This window comes from Notothenia rossii (genome assembly GCF_949606895.1).
Source record: "Notothenia rossii genome assembly, chromosome: 12".
Lineage (NCBI taxonomy): Eukaryota > Metazoa > Chordata > Actinopteri > Perciformes > Nototheniidae > Notothenia > Notothenia rossii.
Genome location: NC_136911.1, coordinates 3,673,580 through 3,691,890, shown reverse-complemented (window position 1 = coordinate 3,691,890; position 18,311 = coordinate 3,673,580). Strand labels below are relative to the sequence as shown.

At 41.6% G+C, this 18,311-nt stretch overlaps 3 protein-coding genes across 4 annotated transcripts; all 3 read right to left on the bottom strand.

Annotated features, from left to right (window-relative positions):
- Positions 1–700: 700 nt before the first annotated feature.
- Positions 701–4,471, bottom strand: c8g (complement component 8, gamma polypeptide). Its single transcript, XM_079661582.1, has 7 exons — positions 4,100–4,471; positions 3,164–3,309; positions 2,382–2,452; positions 2,198–2,305; positions 2,000–2,104; positions 1,790–1,825; positions 701–818 (listed from the first exon to the last, which is right to left on the bottom strand). The coding sequence occupies exons 1-7, from the start codon at positions 4,280–4,282 to the stop codon at positions 799–801; spliced, it is 669 nt and encodes a 222-aa protein (XP_079517708.1). The 5' UTR covers positions 4,283–4,471; the 3' UTR covers positions 701–798.
- Positions 4,472–4,617: 146 nt separating this feature from the next.
- msrb2 (methionine sulfoxide reductase B2) lies at positions 4,618–8,388 on the bottom strand. Its single transcript, XM_079661583.1, has 5 exons — positions 8,215–8,388; positions 7,690–7,787; positions 5,675–5,751; positions 5,422–5,569; positions 4,618–5,242 (listed from the first exon to the last, which is right to left on the bottom strand). Exons 1-5 carry the CDS (start codon positions 8,327–8,329, stop codon positions 5,108–5,110), a joined length of 573 nt encoding a protein of 190 aa, XP_079517709.1. The 5' UTR covers positions 8,330–8,388; the 3' UTR covers positions 4,618–5,107.
- Positions 8,389–9,049: 661 nt separating this feature from the next.
- armc3 (armadillo repeat containing 3) lies at positions 9,050–18,305 on the bottom strand. 2 transcript variants are annotated; one of them, XM_079661474.1, is made up of 18 exons: positions 17,078–18,305; positions 16,180–16,235; positions 15,981–16,098; positions 15,484–15,609; positions 15,229–15,297; positions 14,609–14,784; positions 14,269–14,463; positions 13,911–14,094; positions 13,648–13,800; positions 13,450–13,558; positions 12,738–12,987; positions 12,315–12,451; positions 11,937–12,105; positions 11,580–11,674; positions 10,479–10,559; positions 10,101–10,256; positions 9,758–9,920; positions 9,050–9,577 (listed from the first exon to the last, which is right to left on the bottom strand). In XM_079661474.1, exons 1-18 carry the CDS (start codon positions 17,094–17,096, stop codon positions 9,383–9,385), a joined length of 2,451 nt encoding a protein of 816 aa, XP_079517600.1. In that variant the 5' UTR covers positions 17,097–18,305; the 3' UTR covers positions 9,050–9,382. The 2 variants fall into 2 exon arrangements, with proteins under 2 accessions (XP_079517600.1, XP_079517601.1); XM_079661475.1 differs by having other exon boundaries at positions 9,051–9,577; positions 16,399–18,305.
- Between the last annotated feature and the right edge of the window lie 6 nt (positions 18,306–18,311).

Genomic DNA, 18,311 nt, shown 5'->3' with positions numbered 1-18,311 from the left:
CACTTCAAGTAAACCTTCTGGGTAATATAACCCAACTTTAGAGGTTTCTCTTGCAGGAAATGGTATCGCCAGCTGCACCAAGGGAGTCATTTTTCTGCCAGAGGTTTTATTATTTCCCATAAAAACATCTGCCAGTGTTGCTGAAAATGATTTGATTGTTTTTTTGCAGTTCACCTTGAGAGTTTTATAAGTGTTGTAACCACACATTAATAAGAACAGTTTGATGATACTAAATGTTGCGTAAGTCTTTGATTTATGTGTAAAAGAACACGCTCTAAATCTCAACTGTTTAGTTAGATATTGTGTAATCCCAATTCTGCAGCATGTAATGTGTTGATTGGCTTTGATTGATTTTTTTTGCACAAAAGCATTGGTGCACTCATCCCAGCTCTATTTGCTAAGAGGTCAAAGACACAGATTTGCATTCATTTGTTGTGTAACTCACAAGAAAGCACTTTCATAACCCAGTTATGTAACCGAACTCCCTTTGGGGTTCAACATCTGATCTATATCAACTCCCACCCCCGCCATTCACTGTTTGTGTTCTCGCATACACCCAAAGAGCATGCAAACAGACACACGCTGTGAAATTATAATCTCAGTATAAAGGGGATGGGATGTAGTTAACATGATAATAACACCTTTGAGATGCAGAGTCAGTGGGTGGTAGACCCTAACAAAACATTTACCAACACCTTCATTGTGCTCTGTATGGTTTATTTATCTGACAATTGAGTGCTTTACAATTGATAGTCCTTGATGCTGAAGGCTGAATGTCTGCAGCTCAGTTCTGCCTCCTCAGCATTCGGGGTCACAGTCTGTAAAAGGAGGAGAGACAGGTTGGATTACAAAGAACAATCGCTGCTGTTATAGTCCCTGAGTGGACGTTTGATAACATGCTGTTGATAACGGTTGAATAAGTGAATATAATACATGCACAGCTTGCAGGAGCAGACATGGAGACTGTGGGAAGGACACAGCAGCAGGTCATTAATCTGCCTCTGGTTTTCACATTGCATTTACGTACTCCTGAATTACACCATTACATTGCAAAAAAATCCAGCACTTTATCCATGTTTGCTTTGCTTGTTGAAGGGATTTTTGCAAGTTATAAACTGGCAGTAAATACCCTGTTTATACATGTGAATGCTTAGTATTAACTACCCCCCAAAAGCTTATACAACATCAATAACAAAGCAATGAAATGGTTCGATCCTATTGATTAAATCACAGCAGCACACTATATCCTATCAATTCTATCACTAGTCATAATGAAATCACTCAGCTCAGATACAACTGCTGTATAGAAATCTCCTATTGGCATCTCTGCATGTCTATATCTTAGATGCATATCATTACAATATAATAATTGACCTGGAGAATACATTGTTTGTCGTTCAGCAGCTTAAAGCTAACTGGAGCTGTGGAAATGAAGATCGACATGTAATGCTCTGAACCAGTGACCCGTAGCTTACAGTGAGGAGGATGGAAGGCATGAAATAGGTCTGAGCACGGCTATCGTTGATGTACTGCAGCGTGCAATGACCTGTGAAAATACTCCATAACTTGACATTACGCCTGGAAGCTACTGGCAGCTGAAGGACTGTTAATCCTTTGTGACTCATCGATTTCCAAGAAACCCTTCTGGTAGGAAGAAGGTATTTTACATGTGTCGGTATGTCTTTGTATGAGAAGAAAGTGCTGTATTTACAAAATGTATCAGCTGCTCCTTTTCCTTGTCTTGTTAATATTTTCTATTAGGATAATAATTTAAACACATTTAACTTACTGATGACATGGTCCTGGTCCACATCTCCACAATGACCTGGAAATGAACGTAAATATATAAAACCAGATGAGGTGGCAGTGTATTTCACAAACTACTTAAACAAATGTGCCGATTACTGGAGATGATGCGGCTCTTGTGCTTTTATTATAACACTTTACAATCAACATTGCATTTGCTAACATATGTTATATTTTTTTTAAGTGGACTTACTGTAAGTGGGGAAGGGGAAGAGGTATGCCAGTCCAAATGTCTGTTTTTCTGCAAGCTGCTCAAACTTGCTCAACAGGGGCTCGGACAGGTTGTCTACCGATCTGCCTGCAAGAACATCATAACAATGCATTTTTAGATATATAGTGCAATCTTAATTTTTACCAAAAAAGAACATGAGAACATGTCTGAGGAACCCACTGTAGAGTTTAATGCTGATCTGGCCCCGTTTCTGGAAGTACATGATGGCGTAAGAGCTGTAGTCCGTCTCCCCGATCACTATCTCCGTGTCCAGCTCAGAACGAGGTCCTGGTGGAAACAACATGAGCATGAAGGGACGCTGCATTGCATTTTATTAAAAGGGCTTGATAATGTCAGCACTGACCTTTAAGTGTCAGCTTGCCTGGGGCTGCTGAAAGATGGTAGACCTGTTTTATCTCCCAGCACTGGTGATCACTGAGGAGTTGATGTGAGATATATGATGTAACATTCAGTAAAAACATTTGGAAACCACATAGACTGCTGTTTCTTCCTCTGAGACAACCTAGAGGGATGCATTACCCCCCCCTTTAAAGTAGATTTCATATTAGACCTCTTTTTGTACACTTTCTCTATACTATTCTAAATCAGGACAGCAGATAGCTTGCACATCTTCTGGCACAGACTGAAAACTCATCTCTTTCGACTCCACTTCGAGCGATAGAATTACTAACAAATAACTTATATACTAATAAAGGACTGGCTTATCTAAAACCAGTTGAGTAGCACTTGAAATGTTTTAGCTCTGAAACCTGATGTACTTATATGATTCTGTTTTCTTCAAGTTTGTATCTTGTTGGTCGAATGCACTTATTGTAAGTTGCTTTAGATAGAAGCCTCAGCTAAATGCAATGTAATGTAATAAGCTGTGTCACAGTCTCAGCCTGTTCCTACTTTTCTAATGTTGCATAAGGAAATGACAAAAGAAAAATGCTTTCCTGTGTGCGGCCCCAAAAAGGATTATTAATCTGCCATGGCATGATGACCCAAAAAAATGCGTAATACAAAACAGATTTAACTGTCTTCCCTCATCCTTCCGGTTGAAGCATGAAGTCAGTAATAAATACAAGAAAGGAGAGAGATCTGTGGCATTTGAACTCCCTCTGCAGATAAATCAAAGGTACTTACTGTCGGGTTTTAGTGCTAACAGACAGGGTTTGGTCAGAGTCGGGGGAGCGAGTGAGGGTCAGCACCGTTTGCTGCACCTTGGTCCCATGGTTTATCAGGTGAGAGCATTTAGAGGCCGTGATGAGCAGGTACCATGTTCCTGTCATCTGCAGCACAAACAAGCAGGCGACCGAGGAAACAAAGGCAAGACTTTATATTCTCTCCTAAAACTGAATTGCTTTTCTCTTTCAAAAAAGGTATGCTTTTTAGCCATTTGTACCTAGGATTTGCCCTCCTTCATCAGGTCAAAATGAATATATCTGGGTAAATAGTTTTAACGAACCTTTCTATGTTGTGTTAATAACAACAATTGGCTCATACTGTATGTCCATGTTCAAATTCTATTCAGCTGAAAATCTCCCATATTGCCTAAGACACAATATTGACATATTACACAAGCATGTCCATGTTGACAACTCCCCCACTAATCCATAACAAATCACGTGAAACATTTGTCAAATCCTCTTTTTAGCATGGGTACTTAATGGTTACATTGTTCTACCTCCTTTAGTATTAGCTTTAAATGTTAAACAATATACAAATTGTTCAAAAACCTGCAATATATGGCAAATGCGTCACAAAATTCCCTTTTTCCGATTCTTCTTGAAGCAAAATGTCAGTTTTTTGGGGCTATTCTCTCCAGGTCATTCACATTGTTTCCACTGATTCTTTTTGCAATGCTATTATTTTAAATTATTCGGACTGGTAAAAAGTTAGGACCAGAATCACTGTAAGTCTGCTCAAGTCGCCACAACTCTGCCTGGAAACTTAAATAAAATACCAACACAATGTAAACATATTTATTATAACAAAAAGTCCTTCTATTAAATGCACACAGTGTCATAAGCAAAATGTACCTGATGTATCAAATGTAAAAGCACGTGTTCAGTGGTTCACCTGTTGTATGTCTACGTTCTGTGCAGCGGGGGCCAGGTCAATGGGGTCGACCTTTGGCTTCTTACGACGTGGTCTTTGGGGTCGTGGACGACTTGCAGCCCCCCCTACAGCCTCAGTGGAATCCCATAAACACACACACATCAACACAGCCGCTGCCAGCATGCAGCGCCATACTCCCGCCATCACTCAGGAATAAACACAGTCCTCTTCTCCTGGGTTCTGACTTCTCGTTTCCTTTTGTCTTCTTGTGTTGTATTTTCTGTCCCCTGTGTCTCTGTCTGCTGAAATCCCAATCTGATTTACCCAACCTCAAGTACACACACATGTGAAATGTGTAAACAGACAGAGAGCAGGGGACAAACAATGTGCAATGCAGGATGGTCTGTTAAATATTAGCTTGGTTTACTGGCAGATATGAGGCCACGCTGCGGTGCTGCACTGTGAGCATCAGAAGGGGGCAGCAAGTCATTCTTATTCAACTTGAAGTCTTAAGAAACTCAGACAGATTAGCATCACCATACATTCAGAGAACAAACAAAAGGTGCATTTATTGACAAGTTATTTTGATTTTGATTCCTAAAAGATGAAACAATTTGATGTTGTCTGAAAACACAGAATCAATAATGTCATAACTCCTGTGTTTTGCAATCTCTACATAAAAGAGGTTGTCTTAATTCAGGCAGATTGTATTTTGACCTTTTTCCAACATTCATACATCCATTTTTTACATTCAGGGTGACCAACTCAACAAAGAATTAGTGAATAATACAACAGTTACTACAATTACTTTTTAGGAAATGTGTTTTTAAAGGAGCTGTATGTAGATTTCTGCCCAGTTTATATCCATAAACACCAGGTCCTCTTCATTCAAAATTCAATTACCAAGACATTTTGTGACACACAAAGCTTGCAAACATGTTTAGGTCAAACACTTTTGAATGCCTTGACATTTGGGCGGTCCTTCGATGTGTAAAATGAAACACAAATGTGTCTATAAGTCCAGTGGGTTTAGTTCTGCCCCTCCTTGTTTTCAGGCTTGTTGGTTTCTCTGGGTTTAAAGGTGAGTGCCAGGCTGTTGATGCAGAACCGCTGACCTGTGGGGTCCGGGCCGTCATCGAACACATGACCCAGGTGGGAATCACACTGCAGCAAACACACACACAAATATCAATAAAAAAATACTAAATGAGTCCATGAAATTCTGAATGCAAAGATATAATTAAATGCATCGAAGAATCTAACTTTACTGCTTTATAAAAACTGCATCCAGAGATATATTGAGCAAACTGAACCTTGGCTCCAGCGCTCAGGAAACCACTCACGTTTTTACAAATGACCTCAGTCCCAGCATTACCCAGGCTGTTGTCAGGGCGACGAATGATGGAGACATGGCTTTCGTCCCGCTCCCATGTCCCATGAGCCTCTTTGAATGCCGGCCAGCCCGTCCCAGAGTCATACTTAGCCTCTGAGCTATCAAGAGAGGAAGGAGCATTTCCTAAATCAGAATCTGCTAATGCATTTCTATAAAAATATCTCATTTATGTTGGGAAGTATTCACTCATTAAACTTACTTACTTAAAAAGCGGAGTATCACAGCAGACACAGTGGTACATCCCCACTTCAGTATGGTTAAGGTAGATCCCACTAAAGGGCTGAGAACACACACAAATACACACACACTTCGTATTAGAAGCAGAAACACACAACTAACAGCTGAGGATATTTTCACTAGTTCTGTGCCCTAATGCTCTTTTTTTTTTGTAACTCCTGTACAGTCCTTTTCCCTTATTATTTTTATATATAGTATTTAGTTACAGTTTGAGGTACTTGTACTTTCCTTGAGTATTTTCATTTCCTGCTACTTTATACTTTTACTCTATATCTGTGATGGCAATATAGTACTTTTTACGATTCTACATTTCTTCAACTCATGCAGGAAGATGTTTTATTATAAATAAAACTACCCAGTAAAGTAATAAAACTGTGGATGCATGCAAGGCATTTTTACTTTTTGTACCTAATTAAAAAAAGTGTTTCTGAAATAAATTACATAGACCTTTAAAGGTGGGGTATAGGTAAGTTTGAGAAACCGGCTCGAGATACCCTTTTTTTATATTCCATGGAATGCTCTAAACATCCCGATAGCAATGAATATCTGAAGTGCTTTGACAAAAAATCCATTAAAAAATGTCATCTGTGGAAGCCGTAGTACTGCAAAAAGCACGACCAATCATCTGAGCCGGCCCGGCTAAAGTAACTGGATTGCCTATTTGCCTGTCAGCCTTCCATCTGTGCACAAACTTATCTCGTGCCCTCATTGGTCATGTGCGCGTTCGTGTGTGTTGGAGGAGGGGCTGTGTAAGGAAGTGGCAGATTATTTCCGGTTGTGTATTTTCTAATTCTAGCGCACTCGAGCTGGTTTCTCCAAAATTACCTACCCCACCTTTAAAGGTGACCTATCATGCAAAATGAACTCTTGTACGTCTTTTATACATGAATATGTGTCCCCGGTGTTCCAGGGAACTCACCCAGTGTCAGAAAACACAACCCTCTCTATTTTCCTCCACACCCAAATCTCTTAAAAAGGGGCTGCAACGGATCTGATACAGACTGATCCAGATTTGAACACTTCTATGACATCACAGAAGTGGCGCTACGGCTATTGGGCCAACTCCACCAATCAGGAGGAGACAACCACGGACATTGCCGTTGGAAAGCGCTGGAGACGCTGTAGTACATATGCCAGGCCTGTAGATGGTGCTGTTCTCACAGAATCAGCCCATGCAAAGACTGTGTTCAATTGAGCGAAATGAGGAATGGCTAAAATGCATGATCTGTTTGGTATTTTGAAAAATAAAAAGTATAAATATGCCTTATATAGTTATGGTCCTACACTATATTATTCAAATATAGCATGATAGGTCCACTTTAAGTAAAAGATCTTTGTACTTTTAACATTATTTATAATCTGAGAGCTTCTCTCTCATAAAGCAGGTTTGTAGCTGGTTGAACCTGAAACAGAAAACCTACAGAAGTGAGCAAAGTCCACCTGTATGTTTTTCTGGTAGATAATGTATGTAGGCAGTCCTCATACTTGCCAACCTTGGGACCTCAGAAATCGGGAGCATTTCAAAACCACCGCAGGGGGGGCATGGCCATGAATTAACTATCATTTGCATATTCATTTACTTTATGAATTTCTGTTGTTATTAGATTAACATTAACATGCTTATTGTAGTTGTAAGTGCACTGTCTTCATGGAGCATATGTGTGGGCTGGACCTGTATTATAGGAAAGGAGTGAGCAGAGGGTAGAGTTGTTGATTCTTGTTCTGTTTTCTGTGAATATCTGCCTCACCCTCTGAGAATTTCAGTTGCACGCGCTACTAAAGAGACGCGCTACCATAGAAACCAAACAATGGTGTAGCTGTATTAAAGTCCGAGTGGAAACAGTCCTGAGTAAATCGGATTTAGTCAGAAATCGGGAGAAATGCGGGAGAAATATGACCCCGGGAGGAAACCGGGAGAGGGCAATGAAATCGGGAGTCTCCCGCGAAAATCGGGAGGGTTGGCAAGTATGGCAGTACTCACCATCTCAGTCCCTTTCTCTCTGGTGACTACAAACTGCTCTGGGGTCAGTTTCTTCTGCCAGTCTGTGGTCTCATTGTAACGGGTGAGAGACTGCAGGCCTGCAGAGAGACAGAAGGACATTAAATCCACTGTCTTTGTTCGCAATCAACCGAAAAACAATTAAATGCATTGAATTTTTTTATTTTCTTAACCTTTCAAAAATATAACCCTCAATATAAGACCACAGATCCTGGGCACATGGACAATTGAGAAAATGGTTATCACATGACTTGGAACATAATACACCAGACCTCACTCCTCAAGGCTGAACAAAACAATCATAAAATGTAACTTTATGCAAATTCATAAAGTAAAATGCAGCTCATCTGAATCCTACAATCCCACTTTAATTGTAGTCCCTTTTTGCACCAGCAGCAGGTTTGTTATTCCACGCTTTGTGAGAAAAGTGCAGCATCGTGCACCTGCAGGAGTGTGCAGCCTGAGATAACTGTCTGTTGGTGAAGAAATCAAACTTTATCCCAGTACCTTGCGATGTGGACACGGGACGGATGAGCAACGGGATCCTCCTCGGTAACACCGCGGATCTGACCGTCGCCTGCTGGGAAAATACTACGGAGAGACGGGCGACGAAACGCGACATGTTTGCTTCTGCTGCTGAAGTGTGTCTAAAGTCAAGTCCTGATATCAGTGTGTGTGTGTGTGTGTGTGTGTGTGTGTGTGTGTGTGTGTGTGTGTGTGTGTGTGTGTGTGTGTGTGTGTGTGTGTGTGTGTGTGTGTGTGTGTGTGTGTGTGTGTGTGTGTGTGTGTGTGTGTGTGTGTGTGTGTGTGTGTGTGTGTGTGTGTGTGTGTGTGTGTGTGTGTGTGTGTGTGTGTGTGTGTGTGTGTGTGTGTGTGTGTGTGTGTGTGTGTGTGTGTGTGTGTGTGTGTGTGTGTGTGTGCAGTGTGTCCGGACTGATCCGCAGAGGCGAGTTCCCGCTGGTCCTCCCCGGCTCCTCCGCGCTGTGTGACCGGGTCAACGATCACATCTCCGGCTACAGGGTGCAGTCCACAGGGTTCACTGGAGGTTTATTGCTAGAAATGGTGCTTAAAGCTCTTTATCGCTTAAAAGCAGCTCCATTGTAAGTGTTATTGCTAGTGTATTTTACCGTTATATTGATATTGTAGACCTACTGTTTTTTTTCCGAGAATCATTTCCTTTTTTATAGATTTTTTTTTGACCGTTGCAGTAGGCTACTTTGTGTTTTTATCCCATCTAAATATTTTTTTATATGATGATATACTGTATATAGTTGGTGTTTTACACATTATCCAATAAAACAACATTGAGGTATAGTAATGCACAGTATGCAATAACACCTTCACATTATAGGACCTTATTATGCACTGGGCAATCCTACGCTACATTATGCTCTGACTCCTGACAAAAATATGTTTTCCTTTCCTTTTCAGTGATCTGACCTCATTCAAGGCACAAACACCAGATAAAGACCACCTGATAACAACCTGTCTCTCCTCTGCAGTTACACTATAAATCCTCTGTTTTGAAGAACCAGGTTAAACCAGTGTGTTTATCAGAAAAGAGCACAGGCAGCGTGTTTCCTTTAGGCTGGGGCATGCAACACAATAATCAACTGAACATTTGACACTTTATTGTCAGACTACAAATACACACACAATACAAATCAATATATTGCTATATAGTCTGGTATTGCACAGCTGCAAGTGTATTTGGTGCCAGCAGGCTTCCAGGCTGGTGCATGAGGTCTACTGTGTAGCGGCAGGGCTGTGCAGGGCGCTCTTCCCTGTTGAAGAGCAGCACCTCGTTCCATGCCCGGTTATACTCCCCTCTGACCAGTGTGCAGCTCAGTCCAATGCAATCAGCCAGACACTGAACAGGGAAAGCAAAAGACAGGCCAAATCACCTATTTTTAATATGTTATTGTGCACATCATGCTAATCCAAAGGGGCTTGAAATAAGATGCTTTGGGATTACTTTAGCAATGAAAGGTGCTTTACAAATAAAATGTATTATTATTATTATTGATGATGCTGTGTGGTATCTAGGTACCTTGAAGAGAAGAGCCCTATGGCCGTAGGTACCCTTGCTGATCAAGCCGATGGGAACGACGTTCGCCTGAAGCTGAAACTTGAGCTCGCTGAGGTGCAGCAACCATGGATATTCATGTAACCTTTCCATCTCCACTGCTCCTCCCATGGCTTCACTCACCAGCCTGACACCCAAATGCATGCACAGAAAACACATTAGATTGCAGGAACCTTCAACATTTCACAGGTAGGTTATATTATCAACGAACAATGGCTGCCAATCATATCATACTCTGTGATTTTCTTTCTTATTTACAGTGACAGTGCGTGTTGGTTATGTCAGGAGGACTGCATTAATCCGTCACCTTGCCAAGGCAGCACACTGCTCCCGTTCATCAGTCAGAGGGATGATGGATTCTTTGGCCTCTTTAATGAGAAGCTGCAACGAGACGTCGTCCATCATCTTCCACGGTTTCTCGGATAGGGGCTCATCTTTCTGTTTGTCCTCCTCTTTCTTCTTCCTATGCACAAGGACAGTGAATGTAAGAGGAACTCAGTTAGTGTCTTTAAAATAAGGGAGAATATCACCTGTGATTTGACAGTGGCCAACATTCTTTGTTTACGTGTGTTCATTAATCACACAGCATATAACAAATAACATAAATCCTCATCTAGAAATACTACTAAATGTTCTAGGATATATATTATTGGCAGTGTTAATATGATACTATTCTGAGACTCACCTCGGGGTCCTGCGCTCTGCCTTGCTGCTGGTGTCTGTTTCTGATGCATTGCTCTGCCTCTCTTCTGTCTCCACTGTCTCTCTGCCGCAGAAAGGATTGAAGGGTTTAAATAACTGAACACAGATCTATTATTCTATTTTTCACTGTTCTTCTTGTATATCCTCAGTTCTTGTTGTTGTTGTTGTTGTTGTGTGTTTATGTGGCTCTGTCTGTATGCATGCGACACACATGAGCACCCATTTGCTCTCAAAGGTTAAAAAGGCAAACTTACGTCATTCTAACTCATGAACAGATTACATAACAAACTGCTTAAGAATGCCTCAGATGCTGTGTGTGTGTGTGTGTGTGTGTGTGTGTGTGTGTGTGTGTGTGTGTGTGTGTGTGTGTGTGTGTGTGTGTGTGTGTGTGTGTGTGTGTGTGTGTGTGTGTGTGTGTGTCTGTGTGTCTGTGTGTCTGTGTGTGTGTGTGTGCCTGTGTGTGTGTGTGTGTGTGTGTGTGTGTGTGTGTGTGTGTGTGTGTGTTTGGGGGGGGGGGTTCTGCTCACTATGGCCATGTTAATTCATCAAAATGCTGGAAGCTTGTTTAAATGTGTGTATACTATGCACGTTTAGACTTTGATACACATTCATGTATTTTTATTGTCAGTGTGTGTGTGTGCTGTGCAGGCATCATCATAGTTGTTCTCGTAGGTCCATTAGTCTAAACACAAAGGCTCTTTAGCTGTGTGTGTGTTGCCATCGTTTATAAAAAAGGGACCGTTTACCCTCAAGAGGCCACACGAACAGAAGGCAATGAGGAGAGGGGAGAAAAATAAGCTAAAGGGGGGAAATGGGATCACTGGATTGGAGAAAACAGGGGGAGGGTGTTGGTAATCTAACAGCCACAATAAATTGTACTGGCAAACTTCATGGTGTGGCTGGAAGTGTAAAACACTCAGTTATGTCTCAACCACCATCTGTGTGGGTGTTCTTGTTAGTTTCCCACTCTGCTTGTAGTGTAAGATTGATTTGCAGTGTGGGGAGCGGCTGGATATATTCTCAAAGTTTAGTTCTAGTTTTTTAATACTTAATGAATTGTTTTAAGACATTCAAGAACACATACTCTGCTGCTGTGTTGACTAGAATGATGGGCCGGTGCTCGTTGACCGGCTGCTTTGACATTTCCTCTAAAGTCAGAATCCTTTGTCCTGCACGAGCCTGAGAAAAAGAGAGACAGAAAAGGAGTTGATGCAAAAGTGTTAAACACCCTTTGTTACAGTATGGTTTCAGACGGATATTGGTTAAAACAGATCAATTAAAAAATCTCAAGTTGTGGAATATAGTAAGATTATAAGCATGTCTGGAGATGGGACAACATATATTTGTTGACCTCTGTTTAGTAAAGTATACACACACACACACACACACACACACACACACACACACACACACACACACACACACACACACACACACACACCTTCCCAGCGTCATAGAAGCCGTCACATATAAGGTCAGTGGAGGCTAAGTGACTGGTCAGGCTGTATTTGGCGGACAGGTTGGAGTTAAGCAGGCTGATCATAGCCAGCTCGCTGAAACGGCTCCTTCGATTCACTGATTGGTTGATTTCCTGTAGCATTTCCAGGGCTCTGAGACACATACACAGAACAGAAATGCAATCATATAGGGATATGTTCAGACTACTGATAAATATAAAAATACATGAACAAAATGCTCCATACTTTAGTGAGGAGCATCATGTAATAATGTCCTATACTGCCATCTAGTGGTTATTCAAGATATGATTATGAGCTGGTCTCCAAACTTTTAATTACATTTCCTTAAGTCAGTTTCTTACCCAAATTTGCACATCTCCACAGCGGCAGGCCCATCACTGGCACAGACGCTGATAGCCCAGCATGCATTGTGCAACACTTCTTTGTGATAGGAACGCAGCAGATTGACCAGTGGGTGAAGGCCTCCAGCACTTTGCAGCTATGTAGGACATGGAGTTTTAGTTCCGTTAGTTTCAGTTTTATAGAGATGAAGATAAAAATAAAAACAGGAACAGTAAAATCAATATCAGCAAACTGAACTGATATTTCCTTTATGCAAAAATAGGGCTTCCCCTTTATATGGATGGTTGTTTTGGTCTTTGTTGACTAAGCTTTCTTCGGGTGATTCGTCATTTTTTGTATGCTAAATTCCTTTTTACGGATCTATTGATAAATCAAAGAATCTATTAGTTGATCAAATCATATGAGTGTTAAATGACACCCACCTCTGCCCTGGCTTCTGTATCACAGGTCAGCACTGCGAGGCACCGCGTGGTGTTGACCAGCAGTTGTGTATCTGTAAAGTTCAGGGGCTCCACCAGAGCTTTAACGGCTCCTAGGGACAGAATACTGCAGCGGATGACCTCCTGCGCTGCCATGTTGCCAAGTGTGGCAGCAGAATTAGCCAACGTCCTGACGCAGCTTCCATTTAGCTGCTGGACAAGGACTTCATGGCCTCCTGCCTCGTACACTGCACTGCAGATAGAACAGAAATGGTTGAGTGATTTAATGCAAGGAGCTGACTATAAATGCAGTATCATAACAAAGCATGCAGCATGGAATGTATGTATGTTGGATTTGCACAAATAGGTAGAGTATAAGAAACATTTTGGCTAAGGAAAGTGAGGCGGTGATGCATGGGAGGTGGAGGTAAATGTCCAGAGAACGGAAGGAGACAGTAATACTGAAATATGAAGTCAAACCGAGAGACGATGGGTATGGGGAAGATTTGTCAGGGGAATAAAAAAGGTGGAAGGTTATAATGGAGAAAGGTAGAGAAGAGAGGCAAATGGATATTCAGTCAGGGAGAACCGTGCAAAGACGGATGAAGCATGAAATCATTTGTGAAATAGTGGAGAGGAAGGAACACTGCACAACCTTAAAACACATACAAAACGTTTAAAGACTGCACAACTTGTACAGTTGCGTGTCACTCACAACATGTTGAGCTGGTTGCTATGTGTGAGGTAAGAGAGGGCCTGTGCTGCTGCCTCTTTCAGCACCAAACTCTCATTGCTCAGCAGCTGTACAACTGCAGGGATTCCACCTGAAACACACACAGATGCAACTCATTCACACTTCCTTCTGTTGAATGTGTGTGTTAATGTTAGTGTTGTTGTGTGAATGTGTGTGTACCCAGGTCTCTGAAGCTGTCTTTGCTGGCGAGGTGGAAGCTCATGACGCTCACCGCCTGGCAGGTCGCTGTTTGCACGCTGATGTCCGCCACAGACAGAAGCTCTACCAGAACCTTCTCCACATTCTGTTCATGGAGCAGTTTGCGATTCTCAGCTTCACACCATGAATCAAACAGAGAGAAAGTAAGTGTTGAATATTTCCCTTATGAATTCTAAACCCGTAGCTTTAAAGTACAAAAACCTCTTGTTTCCTTCTGTGCTTACAGCTATGAGCAACCCTGGTGATGCATTTCACAGCATTGGACTGGATGTCAGGCGTGTGGGGGGTGAGAACGAACTCCATCAGCCTCTTCAGTCCTCCATCCTTGTGGATCAGCTGTAAACTCTCACTGTCACTCAAGCAGTTAGCAACTACCTGTAGGGTCCCAGCATGAAGGTCACTGAAGTCCTGTTGGAAATAAAAAAGATTTATAGGATTTAAAGGGCATCCGGTTTTTAGAAAAAGTGATATTTTCACTAGCTAATAGTGCAAACAAAACCTGGGTATTTTTAACTCTCTCGATGTTATTTTCTAAAAACTAAAGGGTGAGATATAGATATGCATGTTGTCTCTCTCATATACCGTGTTACTGAGGATTTCCATGAGTTTCTCAAACCCTTGCTCTTCCCTGAATGTTTTGCATGTGTCTGCATCAGTGGTGACATTCTGCAGCGTCTTTAAAGCCAAATGCTGAATGGCAGGGAAGTCGGACTTTAACAGTTCCAGAAGTGGAGGGATCCCGCCCGACTCGTGGACTGCCAATCGACTTTTGTGATCCTACAGACACACAGTTCAACACAGGAAACGAAAGGACAAGGACAATTGTAAAACGTTTTGAATTGTAATAATCCCAAACGTCTACAGTATGTGTCCAACATGAAAAAGCTTATAACCATGTAGCCTTGAAATCTCCACTAGTCACCTGAACTAAGTTAAAAATGATTTCAAGCGAGTTGTTCTTCACATCCGGGTCTGGACTGGAGAGGAGCTGGATCAGAGGTGGCAGGCCCTTGTTGTCAAAGATCTGGACCTTACAGACGAAATCCACCGACAGAGAGGCCAGGCACAGTGTCGCAAACTCATGGACCACTGTATCTTCTTGAATGGGAAAGAAAACAGTGTCAACATTTGTTATTGTGCAACTAAACAGTGGTGTGAAGTACCTCAGTACATTAACTCAAGTACTATACTTTTTACTCTACTATATTATTATATTATCTGAAAGCTAAAAAGTGACCCCGTATTCAAACCAGATTAGACCTTGAAATATATTTATTGATCCTAAAATTACAAAAATAGGCCACCTGATGTATGAAATGAGTAAAATGAGTGACATGTCAGTGGTGTTACAATATTGAAATTATGTTTACATAAATGAATAGGCTATCAATCCAAAAGTGCATCACATAAATAGATGTTTTCTTTTTGTTACTGCTATTGTTACTTCGATAAAATATCTGAGTACTTCTTCCACCCCTGCTATAAGTACACATGTGCTGCTGCGTCTATTCATCTTGACATCAACTGACTCACTTCACTCACCTTCAAGTGACAGTTTGTCAATGATTGATGGAATGACATCTTTTTTCTTCAGAGCACTCTTTACCTCACCTTTCAATTGAAACATGACAAAAAATTAATAACTGAGGAACAGTTATTCAGCGAGCAAACCCATCAGTCACTCAGTGTGTAAGTCAACAAAACAGTCATCAAACATCTTAGCTGCCAGTCAACACGTGTGAAACAGTCATCAAACATCTTAGTCACATTTTAGATTTTGTATGTTGTCTGACAAACCGTTGGTGGCCATGATGCCTAAGGCCATGAAAGCGTTGCGTCTGACCAGCCTGTTGTTGTTGCTGATGAGCTTACAGAGAGGCTCTAATGCCCCGAGTCCCAGCAGAGAGACTTTGTTATCATCTCCTAACAACAGGGGGAGACAGTCAACAGGGAAATTAAGCATGATGGTGCCAAACAGACTAACAGTGCCTGTGGGCATTTATTATGTATTAGTAAAGATAAACCCTGTAATATAATCAAAGACAATGGCAGATAACAACATACAATTGGGATGGTGTTAAACATAGTAATACACAGGTAATATAACAGCATGTTGATTGTCACCTCTAAATGTTTGAGCTTAGAAGGGAAACAAATTAGATGATAATGTAGATTTTATAACAAAACTGAAGATATTAGATGAGCAGTGGTCATCCACAAGTACATGTTGCGCTTTCAAGCTGCAGGGATGCACACAAAAAACAATTAGGGGTTAGCAGTATAGCTTACTGTACCTTTCTCTGCAAATGTGTGTATTGCTTCACAGGCTTTGACTAGGATGTCCTCCTCCTGGGAGCTCAGCAGCAACACCACTGTTTCTGGAGTTTTTCCTTCAACAGGTAGTGGCTCAAACTGTGGAGAGAGGGAGATGGGCATCAGGCTACAATGGAAACAAAGTATAGAAACCTTTTTTCAGAAACATTTATCTCTCACCGGTTCCTTGCATGGAGTTTCAGCTTCCTTTTTTGCTTTCTTCCCCATGTTGTGACCTAGAGAGAAAGAATATTTGTCTTAACAGCGTTTATTGATCACAGCAGTTTGAGAGGAATACAACCTATGCTATACCACATTAGCATTCATAGCTACAAAGCTAACCCGACAGCCACATTAGCAGGTTCATAAATAACGCTTTACAAACAAGTGCAGACCCACCTCTTCAGATTTCACTATGATTGACCAATTTCTCCACCAAACGAAAGGACAAATTCTGTATTTATAATTAGCATGGCAACCGGTAAGAAGGCTGTGTGTTTAGTGTTGTGGAAAAGGAGGTTGACACTGAGTTGCTAGGCAACGCTTGCCTAGTTAGGCAATGAGGGTAATTTTCCTATAAAACATCAAGTTATTGTTAAAATATATTAGCCTTTAATTATTGACTTTAAATGTGTGTTACTGACGCAATTTCACCATGTATATTGTGTAAAAATGGACGTGGGTCAGGATTTTGAATATATTCAATGTTTTGTAGGCTATTTCTGTTTGCATACCACAGAGATGTTGAATTACAAGATATTAAATGATGCAAAGGACACAATCAAAACATGTTTCCTAAATCCGTCATTCTGAGTTAATCCTCCATAAAAAGGAATGGGGGGAAGCAATGGAAAATCCAACGCGTAAGTACATTTGTTGATGGGGAATTGCGGTGTGTCCTGTTCAGGTCATTGGAGAATATTGAGGTAAATGTAGCTACTGCTGTGAAGAGTGAGTCATAAAACAAATTACCTCTCCAGCGCACTGAGGCCTCCTGCTCTCAGAGAGGCTCTGACACCGCAATGTGCCAGTGGAAACAGCATGCACCAGAAAACCAAATGACCTCTAAAGACATTACCTCTGGTGGTGTGGGACATGACCACCCTTCTGCCTGAAATGTGCCTGAGATTTAATATAAACGAAAGCAAGCCAAGGATGGGGGATGGTCGGGATGATGTACAGGTTTCCCCGCTAATGCATTATCATTATTACAAGAGCTGCAGACACGCGCATCCCTGCACGCACTCTCAAATCCATATGGCCACCTGAAAATGAAAAGTCGTCACAAAAATGCTCAATTTTCACATCGAAACGGGGTTTTCTGATTAATGCACGTTGCGATTTTTATTTGAAATGTACATGCATATTTAGGTATTAAAAACACTGACAGGTTTGATTAAACAGCACAACAAAAGTAGCATAGGTCCGGTGGAGGAGGGTTGCAGCGAATCAGCGCCGCAGCCACTGCAGATCTCAGCAGGCTGTCACCTCCCTCCTCGAGCTGTCAGTGACAGCAGCTCACAAGAAGCTGCAGACCCACACTCAACCACCCGGTGATTTTTACCTCGAAATAACAGCTCCTCTGCGTTTTAATTCAAACGGAGAAAAGGCATGACAGGATAAACCCCTGTCATCTCCACGGACTGACACGGGCAGGTAGCAGGAGGGCTAGTTGGCTGCTGGTTAGCTTGTAGGCTAATGCTAGTAGACTAGTGTACGGTGTTTGGTTGTGTTTTTTGCCGTCAGTTCGCTACTTGCTAGCGAAGGTCGGAGGAGCTAACGTTAGCGGATAGTCAAGAGCGTTTAGTTAGTCATTCAGCGTCATTAAGGTGTCATTGTAATACTCTACTCTAAAGCTAAATCATTATTTGTGTGTATTTGTCACGGGGCTGTAAAGTGTTCCTGTTTAATTCGTTTGTTAATATTGCTGAATCTATCGTTGCTAGCTTCTTGGCTATGCTAACGCCAGCTCACATCACAGGGGACTAGCTTGTGAAGGAAGGAAGAGAGGTGACTTATGATGTGTGCTGAGGGAAGCAGCATACTGTTGGGCGAAGGAGAGCAGCAGTATTAGCCTAAACACATCCTAGTTTATCCTACTGTTTCTTTCGTATAGGGCCGTAGCGTGTGTTAAGCTGTTAGGCACGTTTGATGTAGAAAATAATTCGTTGACTTTGATTTGCGAGAAATGAAAAGTGTTTGTATTTCTGAGTCGTGAGCTAGTGGCCACTTGTGCCAGCTTCAAGGGGAGAGACACACTCTGTCAGGATAATCGCACAGATCTGCAAAAACCAACTCAGATTGCTAAAAGA